The sequence below is a fragment of the Struthio camelus genome, chromosome 5 (assembly GCF_040807025.1).
Source record: "Struthio camelus isolate bStrCam1 chromosome 5, bStrCam1.hap1, whole genome shotgun sequence".
NCBI lineage: Eukaryota > Metazoa > Chordata > Aves > Struthioniformes > Struthionidae > Struthio > Struthio camelus.
This window is the reverse complement of record NC_090946.1, coordinates 30,059,548-30,082,207: the sequence shown is the minus strand read 5'-3', so window position 1 is coordinate 30,082,207 and position 22,660 is coordinate 30,059,548. Positions and strand designations below refer to the sequence as shown.

General features: G+C 36.4%; 1 protein-coding gene across 3 annotated transcripts in view; it reads left to right on the top strand.

Moving 5' to 3' along the window:
- LUZP2 (leucine zipper protein 2) overlaps nucleotides 1–22,660 on the top strand; it is a 200,155-nt gene that overhangs the window by 139,987 nt on the left and 37,508 nt on the right. For all 3 annotated transcript variants that reach the window (XM_009688373.2, XM_068945328.1, XM_068945329.1), the window contains 2 exons: nucleotides 15,004–15,078; nucleotides 19,419–19,583. In XM_009688373.2, coding sequence (XP_009686668.2) covers nucleotides 15,004–15,078; nucleotides 19,419–19,583 — 240 coding nt within the window. The remainder of the gene's footprint in view (nucleotides 1–15,003; nucleotides 15,079–19,418; nucleotides 19,584–22,660) is intronic.

Here is a 22,660-nt window from a genome sequence, read left to right as displayed (position 1 = left end):
TTCACTATCGCTAGCTATGATATTAGAGTTGAGGTAATATTGAAGTGGTCCAGGAGTATGATAACTACCTTTATTACTGTAGTTTTAAGGAAGGATTTCCTTCTCACCGTACTGAATGAGTCAAAACACCAAAGACAAATAATACCGTAATGTGATTTCAGAAATGTCATCTATTTTAATGGCTTTTTTCACAAACTGTTGTAACAGGGACAGTGCTTTTTATTAAATTGCTTTCTGGAGCAAAGAAGAGAAGACCCAAAGCCTAAAAAATTATCTTATATCTTTGTCTGTTTCTAAATAGACAGAAGTTAATGGAAAATATATAGTTTATGAACATTTATATTCACAGGCTCACATAAAGCAATGTCCTAGTTGCCTGCCAGTGACCAAAAAGTATTGCCCTATTTCATAGGTTCTGTACAATATTTTTCATTCTGGCTGAATGTAAAATAGAATATTTTACAGCTATTTCTTGTTTTTTTCCTTTGATTAGCAGTCCTCCATGGCAATGGCCGTTACTGGTGACACTTAAGCAAGGTGTTAGATTTGTGATAAACTTGAGCAATAGAATATTGCTTAGATCCCTGGATCTAAATTCCTATTAGATGCTAAAATATCTTTACTAGAACTGAAGCTTCTAGAAAAAAATGGAAATGTCTTTTGGGTATATAGGCCAAATGAATAGCTGGTCTAGCTATTTAAAAAAAAAAAAAAAGGCAGAATGTACAAACGCTTTGCTAAAGGACATCAAATCCCTGTTAACAGAGGGAGGAGTTAATCCCGGTTGAAGAGGGAGGAGAGGGACTCAGGTCACTTGACCTGAGGCTGCTGATTGAGTAGTGCTTTTATTCCCTGCATAAAGGTTGAGGATAAGTTGTCATCGTCAAAGTGACTAGAACTAAGATTTCTTTTAAGAGTAATTCATCTCAATATGAGGTCCAAGTTGCTTTCTGGAGATACTTAACTCTCTCTGCTGTCTCTCTGTTGTATGTAGAGTACTGGAAAGATGGGCTAACACAGGCAGTTTAAAACATATAGTATGAATCTTTTCCATACAGATGTTGATTCTAAGGTTTTTCAGGAACGTTTTTTTTTTCTCATCATCATAAGACTCAAACCAGGGGAATAGATTTAGAGTTAGCAGGTAGGCATATTATACATCTAGGCAGTTAAATTTTAATATCAGTCATTATTAGCCAAAATAACAAATTTCTCTTCAAAATCAATTTAGATGTAATTGAGAACAGAGGAAAAGATTATATTTTCTAAACCTCCTTGGTGTGGCTTGGTTTATTTAGTTGAAGTACAGTTACTCAGTACTGTTATCTACTTGTTATTATGCTAGTGTAGCAGTCCCGAAAAGGGACCTGAATTATTCGTGATCATGTAGTAATGCTTAACAAGAGAGCATTCCTACCCTAAGCTGACCACCTAAAAAACAGCTTACAGAAGAGGAGAGGAAAAGGGTGAAGTGAATAAATTTGCAAAGGCTATATGACAAGTCACTTACATGTCTAAAGGGAAATCCTCCTTTTCTTGATTCCTAGTTCAGTAGCTTGTTTAGAGGATCTTTCCTCAAGAATGATAATTTAGTGGTTAAGCTATTAACTTGTGTTGTAATTGATGTGATGCTGATAGGGTGAACATGATTAGAAGTGGATATTATCTAACAGAATATGGATGTTTGCACCATAGATTCCATTTTTAATCTTTGGAGATTCAGTATTGCAGCTGGAATCAAGGAAATTCAACCTGTTCTAAAGAAGATGCCTGTATTTGGCCATATGAATTTTATCTTGAACTTCTTCATCTACACGGGATAGATATAGTTCTTGATTATATAGGCATGCTAGGGCCATCAGCCCAAGGGTAGAGCCCAAACTACGTAAGATAAATCCAGCTCCAAATGCACTTACCTGCAAAACAGAGAAAATGTTTAGGGAAATCATGAAGTAATGTAACTAAAAAAGCTTTAAGAGCCGTGGATGGAAGATGTTAATGAATTGTTATGTGGATTGTGAAGTCCCACATATTGAGAAGTACAGGTTATTACTTATGCAAATAGTTGAAATAACTCTTGACTGTGTGCAGCTGTGTGTGTGATTGACTTCGTGATTTGCTATTTCGATACCTCCTTTATGTGTTGTCAGAAATGTGTTTGCAGGGTTTATTTGTCTGTCTTTTTCCTGACTGAAGTAAATAATTCTTGATTTATAAAGAAAAGAGAATACTGCATGTTATGCTGGCCTCCTAAATATTCATGTGAGATCTAGGAAATAGTAGGTTCAGTATGCTGTTTTTTATGTGTTTCAAGTCTGAAGTAAGACATACTGAACAGAATGGAAACCATTTGGTATGGGATAGAAACCTTTTTAAATATCTGATCTGAGAGAGGCTGCAAGATTTGGGCAAGAGCAGGTGGTATTTCATTTTATTTCTAGTTGCTTTGATACCAGCAACTAGAAAGATTTTGTGCTATTATTGCTGTGAAGGCTGTTCTGAGAAGTTCTAACTTTTTTCCATTAAAAGATCAAGATTGTGGATGGATAGTCTTCTGCCAGCACAGAGCATGAACAGTGTGCAGTAGTGAAGTCCTGGCTGCTAGTTACTACCATGTTTTACAACTTCTACCCTTTCACCATTGCACTTTTTCCTTACCCGTTAAACCTTAACTTAGCCTTTTTGAGTGCTTCGTTGAGGAGCTGAGGGAATTACATTCTCTATATAGCTGAGACTGTTTCAAGCTTCTCGTGACACTTCCACAGAAGGATGTAAACTTCAGCCTGTAGGACTTCAAAAGAGCATGTAGGAGTACTATAGTCTGTGTCCATTACAGTATTGCTTTCTCTGGTGAAATTAGTTGTCAAGATGTATATGATAATAGTAGTGGGTTTTTTAATGTAACCAACATCTACCAGAAACTAGTTCTCACTGAGCCTTAGCTTCAGTTAACTATTATTGTCAGTTAACTGAACTAACTTCAGTTAACTGTTATTCAGTTAACTATTATTTCTGTATGGACTAGAGCTTTGGGGAATAAGTGGGAGAGGAAGAGGAATGGGGAGGCGGGGGAAAAGACAGCTTTCTCCTTTAATACACCAGGCAACCGGTAAATTATGTCTACTTTTGACATCATTGTGTCACAGTAACTTATCAAGTGGTAGTAAATAAAACCGGAGTTTATTATATTTGGCATTTATATATCCTTCTTATATATTCAAAGTGTTTTATGACCTTATTGATTACTTATGTGGCACATATGTGGTATAATGCCATGCGACAGATAACTAGTGGGAGACACTTTGGTGTTGAGTGGTTTTGCTCAAGGCTACAGACATTGTCAGTGTGTCTGTTGTGATTAGAATTTAAGTTCCTGTGTCTTGGTCCAGTGTTCAGTCCCTTAACCACATACTGCATAGAAACCTTAAATAGTTGACAGAAGAGAAGAATAAAGAATAGTTAATAACAAATTTTCAATCAAGTTCTTTAATTTTACAGTTGCTTTTGCACAATGTATAACCTCAGGTAGGTACCTACGAACTCTGAATGATAATTATAATACCTGTGAGTACTAAGCAATATGATGTCATTAGTTCAGACTTGGGCTTGTCTTTTGCAACTATTTGCATAGACCTATATGAAAAAGAGAAGGCAGGTTAAAAATAATATTTCAGAAATGCAGTCAGAGCATGTGTCAAGAAAGTATCCCTGTCTGGGAAACACCTGAACTGATCTTTTGTATAAAGGACAGAAGTATCTGAAGACATAACTAAACCTATGATTATGGGTCTCATCTGAACATGAGGAAAAACTTCTTTCCTGTGAGGGTGACAGAGCACTGGAACAGGTTGCCCAGAGAGACTGTGGAGTCTCCTTCCCTGGAGAGATTCAAAACCCACCTGGATGCGATCCTGGGAAATATGCTCTAGAGGACCCTGCTTGAGCAGGGAGGTTGGTCTAGATGATCTCCAGAAGTCCCTTCCAACCTAAACCATTCTGTGATTCTGTCTGCCATTTATATTCAATAGCACTTTCCAGATTTTTCAAATTACATAGTGCTACAGCAATTGGATGTGTGAAATACATTTAAAACCATGCCTTTGATATGTTAAATAGACTCTAAGAAAGGCAAATTCTGTGAAGTTATTTTCAGATCATATTGACTGGATATGGTAAGTATTTATACCGTTCTTCCTCCTAAAGTAAAATTGATGCCACCATATGTGTTTTCCTCCTTATTAGGAGGAAAATTACATGCCACAGTAAACCTATTTCCTGGAGTTGCGAAACACCTATTTCTGTGACACAGACTGTGTCGTTCTGCATTCCCTACAGAGAAAGAGGTGTGAAGACATTACAGATTAAAAGACCTGACTTAGAAGAGAACTCATATGTTAATCAATAAAATTTAAATGACATTGTTATCTTGATTAAAAAATAGATTTGGTAATTTTAAATCTTTGATAACCTCTAATGGATTACCTTTTTATGCTCACACATGTACAAAGAAGCAGAAGTTTAAGTTTTTTCAGTATGGTTCTGCTAACTACTTGGATACAGTTGGTGGTCAGCTTTGGCCCAAATCCAGCCATTTCTCAAATACACCTTCGCTTCACCCATGATTTCCATCCTTTTATATTAATATTGCTATCAACTGCAGAATGCAACTGACTGTCCATGTTTGAAAAATGAGTCTGCTATAACACGTTTTAAAGGATTCTTCATAATGTTTAAAGAACCATAAAACTCTTTTTTTCTTAAAAAATGCTCTCCAAGAAAGCTACACTATTTTCCTTAAGCATTATTTACATATTAATTTATTCAGCACAAAAAAAAGGGCTCTTATTTTTTATTGCTTTTACATCGCCCTGTGATGCTAATCTCCAATGTAATCTCTTTAGCTCAATGCTTAAAGAAAATAAGAGGAAGCTGAGCACAGGTGCATACAGGGCTGTCATATCAACTTCTCAGAGAAAATCCCACAACTTTTCTTGCTTTCAGACAGGTTCTAGCCTGTAGCACATTTATTCATCTCATATGTTTTCATAGTGTCTGGATCTTTTGTGACCTCCCCTTAGAAATTTAGTAATGCTGCTTGGGAAAAAGAATTAAAAATGCTTGTATAAAATAGTTGTTTAAAAACATGGTGTAATGCAAAGTATCAGATTAGATTTTTCACAGAGATTTTACACCAGTGACTCTGCTAAGGATAAGAACTTTTAAAAGCTACAGGCTGACTTCAGCACATTAACTGAATAACAATTAAGGAGTACCTGGAAGAAGAGACTTGCAGGTTATTGCACACTTAATGTAGAGCATTTATAAGAATATTCTTTTGGAAGAATAACTCTCCAAGACTTCAGATATGAAAATGTCCTCTAACAAGTTTCCCTTGACTTTGGCAAAAATGTCATGTTGAATGAGAAGGAAATAGCAAATTGAACCTCCTTTTAATTATAATTTTATTTATTATATTTTGTGATGGTTTCTATGCAATAATCCTAGCAGTCTACTGTGGCTTGTATGTTATTCTTTGATAACTTCATTAGCAAAAACAGGATCATTTTGCTTTGGATTGCATTTATTTTCTTTAAAAAGCGTTTACTTTTCTTAAGAAAGAGAAAGATGAACCAAACAAAAATATCCACAATACAATTGCAATCTGATAAATCATAAAATTAAAAGTCTGAAATATTCTTACAGAATTTTCCTATTAAATACAAGAAATGTAACTTCATAATTAATGAGATAAATAAAAGATTCTTCTACATATGTGGCAATTCCATCAGCTCATGTTCAGTTCTGGCCAAAGGTGTTTTCTTAGGGAAACTATGGAAAGCTATGGAAAATAGAAAGGATATTGCAGGTCATCTATTCCACATTCTCTTACTCCAAAGAAGATTCCACTATGTTTGTCTTATCCTTACACAATGTTCATGTGTAAGGAACATATTTTTAGAAACCTGCAATAGTTCAAACTCTTAAGTACTTACCTTTTAAAGAGGTATTCTTATTTCTATCTTGAATTTTACTTAACTGAAATGGAAGTCCAGTAGACTTGGCAAGTAGGGTTTTTTCCCTTCTCTTTACAGCGACGTTTTACATTTTTGAGACTATCATCTTGGTTATCTCATGTTGTTCTCATTTTTAGCTTAACTTTTTTTTGGGTTTTGTTTCCAGCTTTGCTTTCCAGGATATGTTTGCACACCACTAGTTCTTCCTGCTGTTCTCATCTGGACTTGTTTCCTTTGGTCTTCGTCCTTCTGAGGTGCCCTAAAATGGACACTGGGGTCCAGTTGGGGATTTCTCTCCTGCTGAGTGGAGTAAAAGGATCTTGCAGTCTGTATGCGCAGCGTTCTTTGCCTTTCCCATGAATGTTGAGTGGTGATATCATCCCGAGTCATTCATCTCTATTGTTTTTGATCCTATATTTGTTTTATTGATTATTCCTGCCTATGTTTAGCAAATGCTGTCTTATATTCAGACTGGTTCTCCAGTATGTCAAGATAAATTTAGATAATGTCTGTCCTCATGACACAGAGTTCTGGCTTGGTGTCACCAGCATATATAGTGAGTATATGTTTAATTTGTTGTTCAGCTCATGAATGACATATACCAAATAATACCCTGTCCACTAGAGAGGTAGTTTGTTTGATTATTTTTGTCAGTATTTTTCCAGAAATCAAAGTTGTACTAACGATCTATAACTCATCAACTCCTCCTTTCCTCTCTTTCTGAAGATGTGTATCACATTTATTGTTTTCCAGTCTTTGGGTTCTTAATCCGCTCCCTGAAAACTCTGTAAGTAACTAGGATTTTAGAGCCAAATAACACTTCCAAAAACAGAAAAGTGATTATGCGCAAACATAACTAATAGAAAATGACAAAGTGAAAAATCATATGAACCTGTAATTAGGTGGACTCATGTAAGATAGAAAAATGATCTTTTACTGATTTGCCTAAAAATTTAGGAACATACCTAAAAAAAACCCCAAAAAACCAAAAAAAAAAACCTTACAGGTACTCAGTGCCATAGCATAGAAATTTGACAGAAAAGGCAGAGAAAAGAATATTAAATATCAACCCTCAGATCAATATTAAAAATAATTTTGAGAAGAAAGGCTTAAGTAATACTATTTGTCAAATAATGTAATCTGCCTCAGACCTTGGAAGATGAGCTCAATAGTAGTATTTTGAGTAATTATTTCAAACTGTGGTTTGTTCTTTTAGAGTGATGGGCTTGGAGTATAGGAAAAAAGCATACTGACTGCAAGCATTGCAAAATGTTTTTCTTTGTCTTTCGGTCAGGAATTATTTCCTTTGTGTTGACCTTACTAAAGATTTCTGAGTAACAGATTGAGTGATATGGTGGTATTTGGACCTTAGGCGCAAATCAGTTTCTCTGTGAGCGCAGAATGCAGCACTTACAGAGTTCTTTGCGTTTGACACTCTGGTTCCGTTTGTGTACACGGGTTTGTGCCAAGTCTGAAGATGAGATTAATGATATTTGTCTTTACCCTGTATTGCAAATGGTTGAAATTACACAATCAGCAAAGGTTTAATAGCTTAATCGGTAATTGATGGTCCACAAAAGTTGTTGTGTCTGGGGATAGGTGACATCCAGGAGCACGTTGTTGGAGAGAGTCAAATTTTCTTGTTGCAGTGTTATAATATATAGTTATTATTCTGAAAACTTGCTTGAAAACAGGTGTATTTCCTTCGAGGAGTAGCCTTGTTTGTTGAAAGTCATCTTTAGCTATGATAGGGGAAGAAGACTGTAAATGTTCTCCTCAAAGCCACTGCAGTGATGGCTGAGGGCCTGAAATTGTATTGCAGATTTTGCTCATATTTGAAGCAGTTATTAGTTATATGGAGGTTAGTCTATTTATCTGTGGATTTCTATCATATCCTAATTTCAGAGAATTCCGTTTTTCCTGTTTGAGAATGGCAGGGCTGAATATGAACTTAGTGCCGGTGGTTTTTTTGCTCTTGAGTCTGGAAGAACGCATCCTGATATGGATGAGTGAGGAGTTAGGCTGTGCAGGGTTTTATTGTTGGATGTGTCAAGAGTGAGAATTTATGTTTTCTCTGAGTTCTAAGAAAAGATATTGTAGGGGCTTCCCTGTGGTATTTCTACGCTGCAGTATGAGTGTTCGTCCTAACAGTCTTGATGATTTCAGATTTCTGCGTCTCTTGCTGCGTGTGATAACTGAGTCTTAGAGACTGCTAGAATTCTTTTTTCTTTCCAGATGAGAAGGTTTACAATGCTACTTGTTTTTGTTAATTAGTCTTTTTTTTTTTCTTGATCCATGCAGCACTTTTTACATCTGTAGTTGGATGTTGTCCACTATTGGGACAAAATTTTTTTAGTAGAAGTTGAGGCCCTTGGAAGAGGTGATTTAGATTTGGCTAATGGATTTTAAGCATACTGCATAAATATCTGTGGCTGATGTTCAGTTGGTAAGTGGTGCTGTGATTACTTTTCAGACAGCTATCTTGTTGAGAAAGTATACTTAGTTCAGCTCTTTTCTTTGTCTTGTATCGCATGGTCTTTTGTTATATGGTGAGTGAGAACTTTCCATTTTTGTGAAGCACAAGATTTATTTATTTTTTAATTTGATTCCTTTTGGAGTAGGTCCGGTGAAAAAAGTGGATTCTTGCTTTTTTTTCCCTGGATTCTCTTGAATAGTTGCATTGTGTATTTGTATTGCTTCGAGACAACTGTGTGTAGCAACTCTTATGTAGATTATACGCCTTTTGCTTAGGAAGCAGATGTCACTGTTTACCTTGGCATTGTCTTACAGTTGCGTGTTTTCCATTTAAATTGTCATATTTTAGTATCTTGTATATTGTTATTATAATGTTAGAGTTGTTAGTAATGGTTTAATGTAACACAGGAGGGGTCTGAGGATCTTGACAGAACTGGTTGTTGAAAAATATTTACAACACTGTTTGCAAACATTGAAAGTTTTTAAATAAAAGGAGATAAGTGACATCTAGAAGGTGCAGGGATGTCATCATATACATTAAGGACATTGGATTATATTTTTGTAACATTCTTATTCTAAGATGACAGCTGACTTCACCTGCCTTCTGACTGTCATTATTCCTTAAACAGTAGACAATTTAGTGATGTTCTTATTGAACGAGATGTCCTTCAACTCTTTTATTTCTTTAATAATTTCATGTAGTGGTGGAAAATGGTTTGGTGGAAAAAACCGGTTTGAAAAATGCGAATATCATTTCAGTGCTTAGTAATTGATATCTATTTAGTACATTGTTAGAGAAGTTTTTTTTATAACATAGTCTTGAGTCTATATACAGTCTTAATAGTCTTTAAAACTGTTACAACATTTTTAATGAACTGAAAAATCCAATTTAAAAAGTTCCTGTATACCCCTGAGGAAATGGCCTTGAGAGTATGGACTTGCATTGGAAGTTAATGTAGTCCTTGATAGCCGGTCTGCGTTACTGCGCGAGACAAGGCTGCTCAGTAGCCAAGATGAGATGAGGTTACTTAAATAAATTTGGCAGCAGCAGCTTTACATTGAACTGTAAGCATTTAACTGTTCAATCAACTTACAGATCTGGTCCAGCTCCCTCCAAGACAAGGAGAGTTTTGCCGTTAGTATCAAAGTGAAATGGATCGGGACTTGATGACTGACATTTTCCTGGTTATCTAATTCTAATAACACTTTTGAGTGTGGCCCAGGTGGCTTGACAGATTTTTAAAATGTTGCTGCTGTGAAGCATTGAGTAAATCCAAACCGCCCAAAGATGAGAAGAAAAAGTAGGACTCAGAAAGAAATAGAAGAAAACTGAAAGATGAGCCAAAGCCTCGGGTTGTATAAGCATGTAACAGGAAAAAAAGGAACTGTTTCTGAGGAAAACTCCTAATTTGGATCCTGGTGTTCCTTATAGCAAAATGGGGTAAAGAGTCTGAATCAACAATAGTGATGCCAGATATGTGCTTTGAAAGTAGCTGTATGGGCACAGTTATTTTTCTTCAGCATTTAAACTTCTGCAGTGATAGGTGCTGCAGCAATTCCCAAGAAAAACACTTTCTTCTGAAAAATTAGAACGGAAAACTCGCTGACCTGCAAGTCGCGTTGCGAGTTGCGTTGTGAATTGCGTTGCAGGACTCGTGGCGATTTGTGCCGTGGGCCCCGGAGAAGGGGGAGGCAGGAGCCTCTCCCAGCTGGGGCTGGGGTGGGCTGGGTGGCCACATGCCCCACTCCCTGGGTGGGCAGGCTTCCTCGCCTGCTCCTTGCTCCCTGCCCAGGATTTCTCCTGCCCAGGGCCAGGAGTTGTGCCTTTCTCCGGCATCATCTGGAGCGCGATGATGCATCTGGTCTCAAGTACGTAGGGAATTGTGAACACTTCAGCATTTGTTCCAAATCAGAAAGAAATAAAGCTTCTGTCAGATGTATGTATTATTTAAGAGTATAGTGCTGCATCACTTTGTCTGCCTGTTACTTGGTCCCGTTTTCTAAGACAGTGCTGACAGTAAATTCAGAGTCCCCTGTAGGAAGGATATTTATGATGATATTTATGATGTGCTATAGAAATTTTACAAAATAAATAAAGTAAAATTTAATCTTCATTTTGAGATTATTTTTTTAAATCTCTGCACTATTCTTTGACAGATTTGAAGCCACTTTGCAATAATTAATGAACATGTTGTTGTTAATGAATATTGTTTGGTCTGGGTGATTTTTGTCTTTATTGATCAGCTGAATATGAGGTAATATTTTCATAATTGAAAGCTTTATGATCGTTATTTCTTGACAAATTCTTCTAAGTTGAGTGGTATTGCCAGGAATATTAGGTCTGTTTTTGTATTTTTTTTTTTTTTTGTTTATTTTCCTGGGTGGAGTCAAAGCCTAGAAATAATCCCCCCAAAAAACAAAAAGTTGTAGCCTCTGACAAGATCTGAACTCACCTTTCTCAAGAAGAAGGAAGCAGATGTTTGCAGCACACTACTGACAAAGTTATAGAACACACTGGTATGCTTAAAATGAATTTTAAAATGTTTACCCTCGCAATGTTTGTTTTCTTACTGCTAAAATGAGTAATATAATTATTTAAAGAAGGCTGACATCAAAAACAAAAGAGCAACAGGTTGCTGTAATGAAGTGGACCTATTAGCATTTGGAAATAACAACTAATACATACTAGGGTACTCTGGCTTGATCTAAAGGGAGAAAAACCCACCATGGGAGATTTTTTTTGGGGGGGGGGAGCAACGAGGAACCTAGGTTAGTGTAGTGAAGTGGCTCTGAGCATGTTGTGCTTCTACAGAAAAATGGCTCTTTTCCTTTAGGTAAAACTTGAGCTCTTTAGTAAATGAACTAATGAACTGCAAATTTACTTTAATCGTAGCTATTTTTTTTATGTGAAGGAAGAGCATGAGTGTGGGGAAAAGATACCATTTGGTGAGGAAAAGTGAAATTTCCACTGATAACAAACACAAAGGCCTTAATTTCCTTTTACTACACATCCATTATAGTGACTAATGAGAGCTGAAAGCATTGCAGCAGCAATAAGCATCAAGAAAATGTACAAACTGTGAGATTTTGGAGGAAATGATTTTTTTAATTAGCTGTTTTCTTTTTCTTATAAGTGCTTAAAATAGAATTCAGATGTTGCTGAATATCTGGTTTTAGCTGCACATCTGATTAAATGGTATAGCTACCAAAAAAAGTGTTATTTTCAATTACATTTAACCTCTTTTGCTACGGTAAGTAGTACAATTCAGAAGCACAAAGCGTATGTGTTTTTCTGAGATGCAAATAATGCCTGCAGAATAAGCACAGTAGACTCCTATTTTACAGGATAAATCATTCAATGTAAGCAGTTGTCCCAGTTTCCAGTTAAGTGATTTCCAATTAAGAAGTTGTCCCAGTTAGAAAGTATAATTATGATAAATTATAAAATAAATATACATATACCAAGTATTTTATCTTTTTTTCCCCCTTAAACGTTTGTTTAAGGGCTAAGTGGAAAAAAAAAAAGTAGTTCAGAATATCCCGTCTATTTAACGTGTAATTAAACATCACTTAGTCAATCATTTTTTCTAATTCAGCAGAATGCGTCATAATTTTGTCCTCAAAAAGCAGCAGTTGTGAGTATTGAAGGCATAAGGCTTAAAAAGTTTCGTAATGAGCAACCGAATAAAATTCTAATTTCTTATGTCGTGAAGAAAACCCAGGCATAAATATGTTTATCTCTGCCTGTGTGAGGAATCCTTCTGAGGTGAAGCTGTTACCTCGCCTTTTCTGGGAAAAATACTTTGTGAAATTTTGTTTAGGGAAAATAAAAGGAGTGGCATATTTTTTTCCTGTTTATTTTGAGCAGTTAGCAGTTACAACCAAACAAAAACAACAAAAACTCCACCACCATTTAATTCTTATTCCACATTGAATGGCATGTTGCATGAAGTTCTAAAAATGCTAGAAAGCTGTCTTGAAAATGTTTTTAAACTGCACAGCAGCCATGCTATTCAATGATATGAAATGACCCTTAATTGTTCCAGGAGTGGAACGGAGTCCTCGCCTACTCCTTTGTTGCTGGTGTATGGCCTTGAGTTTGAGAGAGAAATTTGAACATCTCAACTATCTATGTTATATAAGTATGATATTTATAAATTCTTGAAAATTCAAAAGCACTGTACCAAAAACATGAAGGTATTGTTTGTGCATTATTTGACGTAGATGCAGAAATTCACTTTGTTCTCAATTGTAAGCTATGAATAACTTCCAAGTCACTTTGGATTTCTCTCTGTCTGCTTGAGGTCAGATTACTCTTCTTTTTTTCCTTTTGTATGTATGTCTAGAAAACTTTAAACATGGGCACTATGTGTAGTGTAATTCACAATAAGTAAAGGTTAGTACATTTATTTGAGTTAGTAGAGTATACTTCACTGACAGTAATTGCTCAGTGCATTCTTTCAGAGAATCAAGAATTGATTTATCTCATTATTTCCTCTATAAGGACCTGATTCTTCCAGAATGCCTAAGGCAAACTTAACATTTTTAGTTTTCGTGGACCATACTTTTCAAAGAGCTTTTAGCCGTTATCAGAATGGGCCTTTCATAGTCCTATTGGTTGATATTTTGTCCTTGTTCTGTATTCAGTGTCTAAACCATGTTAATTGAATTAGACTCCTTTACAATCCTCTTAATTAAAGCAGCAGTAAAACTGCTGCAATATGAATTCAAGTTTGATAGATGATTTTGAAAGCTTGCCAAAAAAAATTGATCGTTCTGTGGTCTTGGGACTAAGATGTAAAGAGTACCACTTTCAAGTGAGCAGTTCATTATTTCAAAAAAAATGCATTTTAATGCAAGGATTTTATTGTCACTTCATGTCAGTTGGATTGATATCACTGGCCTATTGGCTCAGTAATCTGTGAATAAAATATATTTACAAGAAAGATGCGGGTAAAATCAGTCCATCAAAATATTACTATAGTACCAGAAATACGTACAGGGCTTAATAACTGATGCATTCAGAAGAGGTTATTAATAGGTATTCACCTATCCTTTGGAAGAATAGATTTTCGCCATAAACTGGAAATATTTCCCTTGATGTGAGTAACTTTGTTACAATGTATTGGATTAATGATCTTCCTTCGGAGGAGAATTGTGAATGGCAGGCATGGCACCACTTAAAGAAGTTGAACGCTTTTCCTTCACCTTAATTTTTAATTATTGTTATTCAAATTATTTTATTATGGTACCACTATACAAATTAATACATGTTTTCATTAATAAGAAGCTAGATTTAAAAAGTAGCCTATAGAATTAAATAATTTCAATTGCCATTTGAAAGTTAATTGTACAAAATAAAGTTTACTTGATAAATGAAAGGCCAGGATGGCATTTCTTAGAGTATGTATTGCTGAAAGACCAGTGTTACAGAGAGGATGATTGATTTCCACAAGGTCTGGGCTGGACAGCTAGACCACTTTTTCATTCAGTATCACCAATGTTACAGTTCCAGTCAATGGAGTACCAGAGCTAATGCTATGCGTTTCTGGTGGTAAGTAATATACTGTACTCAGTGAAACTGGAGCTCCTGCTTCCTTTAAATGCATAGTTCTTGCAGAGGATGCATCTTCCTAAAGCAAGAATTCTCTTTAATTTTATCTCTTTCCTAGGGAAGAGAAGAAGAGAAAATCCTTGCCTTTATTTACTGAGTTTTAAAAGTATCTCCCAAACCCCTGCGCCCTATATATTCCATACATGCTGTGAGAAGCCAGATCTCCTCCTGAAGGAATATAAGAGAAAATAATATGATGTAATATAAAAAGCAAACAATCCTTTTCTGTGTGGTTCAGACTAGTTGCCTGACTCTGACTTCAAACCCAAATCTCCCAAAATGCGTTCTCACTCTGTAGTTGCGTAATTAACTGGCCTTGTGGATTCCTACTTTTGGATCTCTAGGGAAGGAAATGAAGAAATCTGGGGTTAACCACTTGTTTACCAATAGACAACCCAGTAGCCTTTCACGAGGAGTTTGTGCACATTAATGTTTGGAATTATTCTAGTTTCTCTAGTTATGTTAAGGCATAACGTTGGGCATTAACGTCTCAATGCCTAAAAAAACAAAATAGTGTTTCAAATTGCTAACAGAAGATTAGATACACGGAGGAATTTAAATTGTTAGCTTGCTTAGGAACAATCAAAATATTCAGTGGTATAATTATAAATACTTTATAGAATAGAATTATTTTTCTCAATGACATTGCGATTAAAGAGTAAACTTGCATTCACATTAGTGGAGAAGGTTTGAGCCCAGTTCCCACATAGAAATACACTTTTTCTCGGGAAGAAAGTATCCCTTGAGGCCTGGTCGCTTGGCAAAGGATTCTGACCCAGTTCATATGCATTATTTGTAGAATTTAAATCCTTTCCTCTCTCACAGGCACTGCATGAGGAATTATGGGGAAAAAAACTTGTGTTGTAGATTGTATCATCTTTTTCTTGTTTATTCTCACAGGCACAACAGCTAACGGATCTGGAGCAAAAACTAGCAGTTGCAAAAGATGAATTGGAAAAGGCAGCCCTTGACAAAGTAAGACGTGTTAAGTAATTTAAGCGTGTTTATCAGCTATGAGTGTTTCAGTGTAATTTGACAAAAATAAATGAAAGTCTTGCAAAGATTTAGGTGCATACTTAATTACACGTACGTGGGAGTAATTGTACTGAAGTCAGTGGGCCTAATTATAACGCATGGAGTTAAGCACAGCTGCAAAGTTATTTAAGTGAAGGGCAGTCAAATTAGAAAGAAACATCTCAAAGACCCATAGTAAACAGCAGGCTGAGATTCTTTGTGCACTAAAGTACACTAAAGAGAATGTGCCTGTAGCTAATACGATTTTTGTTTGAGATTTAGTTGTAGTTCCAAGTAGGATGCAGTAGAGAAATACATAAGTCTGCTGGGATTGCTAGGCCTGAAGGAGGTCGTCTGTCTGCGGAGCGCATCCGCACACGTCAGGGCTTGTGACAGGCAAGCAGAGAGGAACTGGGCAGGGGGCAAACCAGGACACACACACTCCTGTGAGCAACAGTGAAACGTTCTTCTAGATCTAGGGTATCTGCAGAGAAAATGTGATGCAACAGGGAGGCAGTTTATCAGCTGCCCAGACCATGGTAGGAACAGGTACTTAATCTCCTCAGCCTTCTCAGGTAGGTTTGAGTCTGCCCATTGATGATCTTTGTGCAACGGGACCATCCTGGACACTCAGCTGCAAGCGAGATCACCACTTCGCTCACGAGTGAGTAACCTGGGGTACCCAGCTACATCTGAGGGGTAGCAGGGGTTGCTTTCCTTCCTAGCCTTCAGGTACATGCAGAAAGAACATGCTGTCCCCTAAACACAGAGCAATGGCTCCACCTAGTATGGAACTGGAGGGAAAAGGAAACTGAATTTTTTTTTACCAACCATTCTTGTGTGTTGAGAGTCCGGGAAATGTCTTATGAATTTTGATTTACAAGCCTTATTTTTTTCAGTAATTTTTTCCATAGCATATTCAAAATTCCTGGATAATATTTTCTGACTAAAAATGGCTGATCCAAAAGTGTTTCATTGTTTCCATTAAAATCTTGAGAAATGTATCTGGATGAAATTTCTAATATTTCAGTTTTAGTTCTTTACTGGATGAAGTGAAATATTGAAAATGGAGTAGTCTCAGTAGAATGAAATTTTTGAATTTGAATTTCTGAGGTCTTTTAGGGAGAAAGTCTTATTGAGAAACCTATTCTGGACTCTTACGACTGTCAAGATTAACCTTTTAAATAAAATTACAATATCATTCTAAGTTCTCAATTGAAATTTTTCTGTTTTTCTTTTCTTTCCAAGAAACAGGAATTGAAATTTTTACCACTTAGGACTTTTATGTACACATTCTGTCTCAGTTTTTGGTTAATTGACATGGTGGTTGTGTTTTTAAATATGGACAATGTATGCCAAAAGACGGAACTGAAGAGTGAGGAAAAAAAATTCAACATACTACTGAAGACTAATTTTTATGTTTAGTTTTCTAGTATTTTCAGGTTCTATTGAAATTTAAAAAAGTGTATGTTTGTGTGTATATATAGATAATCTATATATGGAGAGAGAGAGAGAGATACACACACACAAATATATACATACGTGTGTACGTGTGTGTATAAACACACAAAAACGTCCCTTGTACTAAAGACTTTTATTTTGATCTTCAATGCGGTAATCACTGAAGTCGTCATCTTAGCTGAGGATTTCCCTCCAGCATTGCCAAAGGTCATCTGTGCAAGTGATGCTCACAATAGCCACCACCCAGACCTGTGTGCTGAGTTTCTGGTGGGATATATGTTTCTTGTTAGTACACTGAACTGAGCTGCTGCACAAATTAATCTAAAAATTAAGCATGTTCCTTCTTTGCATGCGTATGCACTCATACACATGTGCACTCATCTGCTGTCAGTGCCAATCTGCTGTCTGTGGCAATGACAAGACCACAATGCTTGCAGTAAATATACTCTAAATACAGTTGTTCATTATAATGCAGACAGTTGTGAAACAGAAGACAAAGAACGTTTGACATCAGGAAGTTTTAATGAGAACGCTATTAAGGAATTCAGTCTGCAAATTAAAAGGGGATTTGCAGCAAACCCAACTGGCTTCTTTGATCCTCTCTTTCTTTCCTGTTAAATAATATAGGATTATAATTTAGGGCACAGTTTTGGTTCTGTGTCTCTCTAGGCTGACCAGAAGGCTGTTGTCGTATTTTGGCAAATTATCTTTGAGATATTCATTGGATGTCATCATTACTCACATGCTGTGAAAATGCAGTGGTAATGGAGCTGGCAAAGGGAGTTAAAAAAGCAGCACAAATGAAGGAGAAAGACAAAGTTCCTATCATTGGGATTGTGAGATAGTTTTGTGAGACTAGAAGTACCCCCGCTTCACTAGTTCTAACTGCAGAGTAATATAGCTATTAAAGTCGAAAGCACCTTTTCCCCCTATTTGAGAGCATTTCTGTATGAACTAAAAAGAGTTAGGGATGGCCAAAAGTCCGTCCATATCTTCAGTGAAGACTTAATCAACTGTTTTGACAATGTTAGCCCAGGTAGTGTCAGCTAAAGGAATAGAAACAATACAAAGCGATGTGTGCTCTTGGAACATGAGCTATATTTGAAACGAAGAATTGAGCCATTGAGTCTCAAGCTGTGCCTATAAATAGACATTTTATTGCATTTTTCAGAGATTTCAGACATTTCTGTTAAATGTTTCTCTTAAAATTTTTTTGTCCTGACAGTGGACTTAGTGTCTCTCATAAGTATATTTACACTACAGCAGTTTTCTACTGCCAGTCGGGAACCCCTGAAAGACTGAAATTTTTTGCATTACCACAGCCCAAATTATTGTGTATTGAATTCAGCAATATAACAAGAATATAAACAGGTCTGGGAAGTATGAGAACATGTATCATGTGCTGGCAGTATTTTGACTGGCAAACAGCTTATTGTGACCAGCAGTCAGTCAGATATTTCAAAGGTTATGTGAAACTTGGTAAAATCACATCCTTGTTCCAATTGCATTTCCTTAAGTTTCTCTCGTGCTGACGTCCTAGAGGTCTCCTAGCAGTGTAGTCAGGGTTAAACTTTGCTGCCTCCAGGATGAAAACATAATAATGTACTCTGCTTTTGCCTTTTGAATTGGCAAAATATAATGCAGTCTCCAAGGCAGAGGAGGTTGTGGAGGGCAGGGCAGGAGGGAGGTGAGAGGACTAGAAGCTATTTAGAGGGATTTCCGGGAGGAGTGTGATTCCAGAGGACCCAGCCTCAGTTGAACTTCTTCCTGGGATCAAGAGACACTTCCTCCCTGTGCAGGAGGAATCCTTTTCCCTGTTCACAGAAGCAGCTGCTCATCATCAGACAGCCTCTTGGCAGCTGTTTGATGGTGGAGCAAGAAGAGCTGAGGTGTATGCTGCACGTGTGGGGACGTTCAGAAATGCTGAAATGGCTGTGTTAGAGACATCTCAGTCTGACTCAGGGTTCATACATGTTAATAAGTATCCACTCATACTGTCCTCTTTAATAATAAAGTGTTCCTCCTCAACGCATGCATCTTCTGGGAAAGATACTCTTGTTCACAAACAAGTGAGCTCCTTTCCATGTCTTATTTCCCTTATTGTGCTGTGTATGAACAGTATTTTTATGGTAGTCTTTTGGTCTTTTTTTTTTTTTTTTGAATACTGTACTGACTGGTTTTCTTCCAGACTGGCCCAGATTTCAGTTGCAAGCACTATCTTGTAAACATTATGAGAATGGCAGCTTATTCACCACTTAAGTTTTAGTTCTGCTTTATGGTCAGTAATGGATATGGACAATGATATTTTTAACAGATTGAAGGTCAGACAACAGCACAATGTGTACATGTATGTGCATGAGGTAAATCATCTTTCTGTTGGAATAAAATGAATATTTATAATGTGTAGAAGAATACTAATTATTCCGAAGGGTGTAAAATTCCATGCAAAGTGTATGTCTGCGATGCAGGTAAACATCTAGTTCTGTCTACTATTATACGTAGAAGTCTACACACTGTATAATATTTGCCAGATTGTATTTATGTTCCTTTTAAGATTAAGTAATATTAAATAAGTCTTCGCAATAATTAATATGGATAAAATTGCATGGCTGAAAGAGAAGAGTGCAATGGCTTCCTGGGCAGCTTGATGTGTAATGCACAGTAACCTATGGGGTAATCATATTAAAAAATGCATTAAACAGCCTTAATTTCTTTCTTTAATTAAAAAAAAAAAAGCAGCAATTTTTCCTGAATGTTTGGTTTAATGCAGAGAGAGAAACCAAGCAGTTCTGGTGATAATAACACATCTCTGAGATCTGATGATTTCTTATTCTCCCCAGGAGTCACAGTTGAAAGCTCTGAAGGAGACTGTACAGCTTTGCCTCTCTTCCGTTCTGCACAATCACCCTCCCGCTAGGAATCTGATCCCTGCAAATCCAGCAGAGAAGCTGACGGCCCCCATGACAAAGGGCTCAAAAGTTCCCTTTCAAGCGACAAGCACTAAGGTATGGTTTCTCCTTTTTTTTTTTTTTTAAACAACCTTGAGAGTTTGCCCTGTAAGAACATCAAAAAACTGCAACTAAGGAGGATTTAAAATTCATTGAAAGATTAGGATGAATTTTGAGGATAATTCTAAGCCTGTTTCTGATGTTGGTAAAATTTTAAGAAGCTGGGAAACAGCTATTTTCCTTGCTGAGGAGCAAAAATCTGTCTGTCACTTGGTAAATGAACCATGTCTGCATAGCATATCTACGAGGAGGATGGATTTGCATCTAAGATAAGTGAGGATGCAAATTCATAGGATCAGTTACCTACTGGGCATTGATAACGTGTTTGTGGTAATACAGTATTAAATACTAAAAAAGTTTCTGCTTATTGTGTTTATATTGGGAAAAAAAAACTGATACAGAAGCATAAAACATTATGGGACACCCAAAGGGAAGGAATCTCTTTCGATCTGTTTTCTTTAGTCTGCATCTGTAGCCGGAAGAGATCTGAATGAAACTGATAATAGGACATAGGAAATATTCTAATTGTACAAGATATCCAAGAAATGGGAAGGACAGCCTGGGAGCAAGCCTGAACGTTAGAACAGATGCGTTGTTATAGTTGGACTTTTGTACCCTGGCTGGCTTGTTCTTCTGCCCACTCTGGTCTTTGGGGATATAATGCAGTTAGAAATAGCTTTCAAAACAGCATCTTACTTAAGGCAAGCCAGCCTATCTCTGATCCTGTTTTTCAAACTACTGCAGGCAGGGCTTAGGACCAAGTCAGGGGTCAAGCATAGTTTTAGTTTAAAAAAAAAAATAAAGGGATGTGATCCAGCAGGTTTGGCAATTGGATTATGAACAAAGAACATCTACCTTCCGCTTTTCCATGGGACATTTCCTTTCACACTGTGACTCACTTTTCCCATCTCTAAAATGGACAATTATATATTTATATATAGATTTATAAAGATTTAAACTTTTAGAAATGATCTTTCATTTGGAGGCACTTTTTTTTCCTTTTTTTTCTTTTTTACTGAAATCAGTTAACTCCAAAATAGTCTTTGCTTTGCTTGGGGGATATTTAACCTTGCTCCTTGAACTGCCAAAATACAGATTTTTGGCAAAAGTCTCGTGTACTTTTTTTAAGGGGTAGGGTCACACAAGATCTCCTTCAACTTATGAAGTCTCTGACTAAGATATTAAAATGATACATAGCTTTGATGAAAAGTGCTCTGGTGAAAACTATTTGACATTAAATCATTTTAATACAGTCAAGAATTATAGTGATTAACTACTATCCTGATTATTTCCAACTACGGGGTTGTATTTTGCTCCTGTATTTAACTGCATAGATCTAGGACAAATCGGTGATTTCAAATAAAAATGAAAGTTTTACAAAAGGATAACTAAAGGACAAATTAATATACCCCTTAAATTCCAGCTAGCCTTAAAACACTTTTCTAAAAAATATAAATAGGAATTGCTTACTCGTTGCTACTGGTAATCAATTTGTAGTTTCCGTATAGCACCTATTGATATGTACTGTCAGTACAGAGGTTGAAACAAAAAATCAATGAATCTTTCTATATGCAATTAATATTGAAATATAATTTCAGTAAGCAGAATATAATTACGGAAACTAAAAATTCATAAGGAAACTGGATCTCATATCGCTATTCTTGCAGTAAGGATTGTAGGTTCCTTGATAGTTATTTTATAGTAAGAAGCCTTCCTTTCCAAAAATTATCACCACCAGAAACAAAGGAGTATATTACTTAGTTACGTTGCATGGGGATATTATATCAGCACTCACTGAGACTGAGATCACTCATTTCATGTTCTGCAGGAGACTGGACTCTTCCTTTAGGTCATACTGAGCTGTACCCTGGGACCTCAGTAGCACACTTTTCCTTATTAATGTGGCTTGTAGTATTGTCTATTTTGTTCTTATCATCCATCTTTTCAGCCTGGAAACGTTTGTGCCTCTGTCTCAAAAACATAGGAGTGCTCAAAGATAAGGTCTAACAGGCTGCTATGCCTGTGTTTAATGTGCGATGTAGGTCAAAGGCTCTGAAGCATTTGAGCTTCCTTGGTTTTATAGGTATTACTGCGGTGCGACAAAAGGACTACAGAGCATTTGAGCTCTTTGTTCTAAGAGATTAGAATTAAACCTTTGAAGTTTTGACTGAAACACAAAATACTCTTCCTTCTTTTTCCATATTCCTGTTGACTTTGTGTTTAATATTCCTGTTTATAAAATGTATCAGTATTTCCCTGCTACAGTCTTTTGAGAACCAGCAGTTAGTCTGCTGTATCCAAGTGCCTGAGTAAACGATATTGCCTCTTTAACAGACGTTGCTCATGTTTCTCTGCGCTTAGCGTATGCCACGAAAATGTCTGAGAAAATAATAGCTTGCAGTCCTACTTGTCCACACATTGACATCTCATTAGTATAAATTTGTGCATTATCTGTGATTATAAAACAACTGAAATCTGCAACTGTGTAATAGGTTGTCAAGGAATCATAGTGATTCCAGAATTATACCCGCTACAGCTGAACTGTATTTTGGAAGGCTTCTTTTTTACTTTTTCTTGTAATGACAGCCCTTTTTATGTATCTATTCCTTGGTTTGTCTTCCTCTTACAACCCAGCTAGCTCCAACTACAGATGTATAGCTTTTTCTTTTTGTTAAGACTTGCATGAACATTTTTAAATAGTAGGCTCGATTATTTTTTAGGTGTGTAGAAATATGATCAATTAAATGTATTTTTGTATGTAAAAATGGGAAATTCTGATGAGCAATGCTTATGTACCTTGTCATATCTCAAAAGCAGCAGTTTAACCTTAAGAATAGAAAAAATACTTTGCCTGATAAGTATCTTGCTTCAAAGACGTACCTATCCAGCATAAAAATGTTTTCTAAAAATGTCAAACTTGGTTTTAAAGTTGTAATTAAAGGGTACATCATACAGTGTATCTGTATCACCTGGGGACAATCATCCCTGGAATTGGGATTGATTCCTGTTAAAAAGTGCAAATAGGTCGATCATATATTTGTATTTGTAGCTGGTGACCATAACAGCTAAGGTTC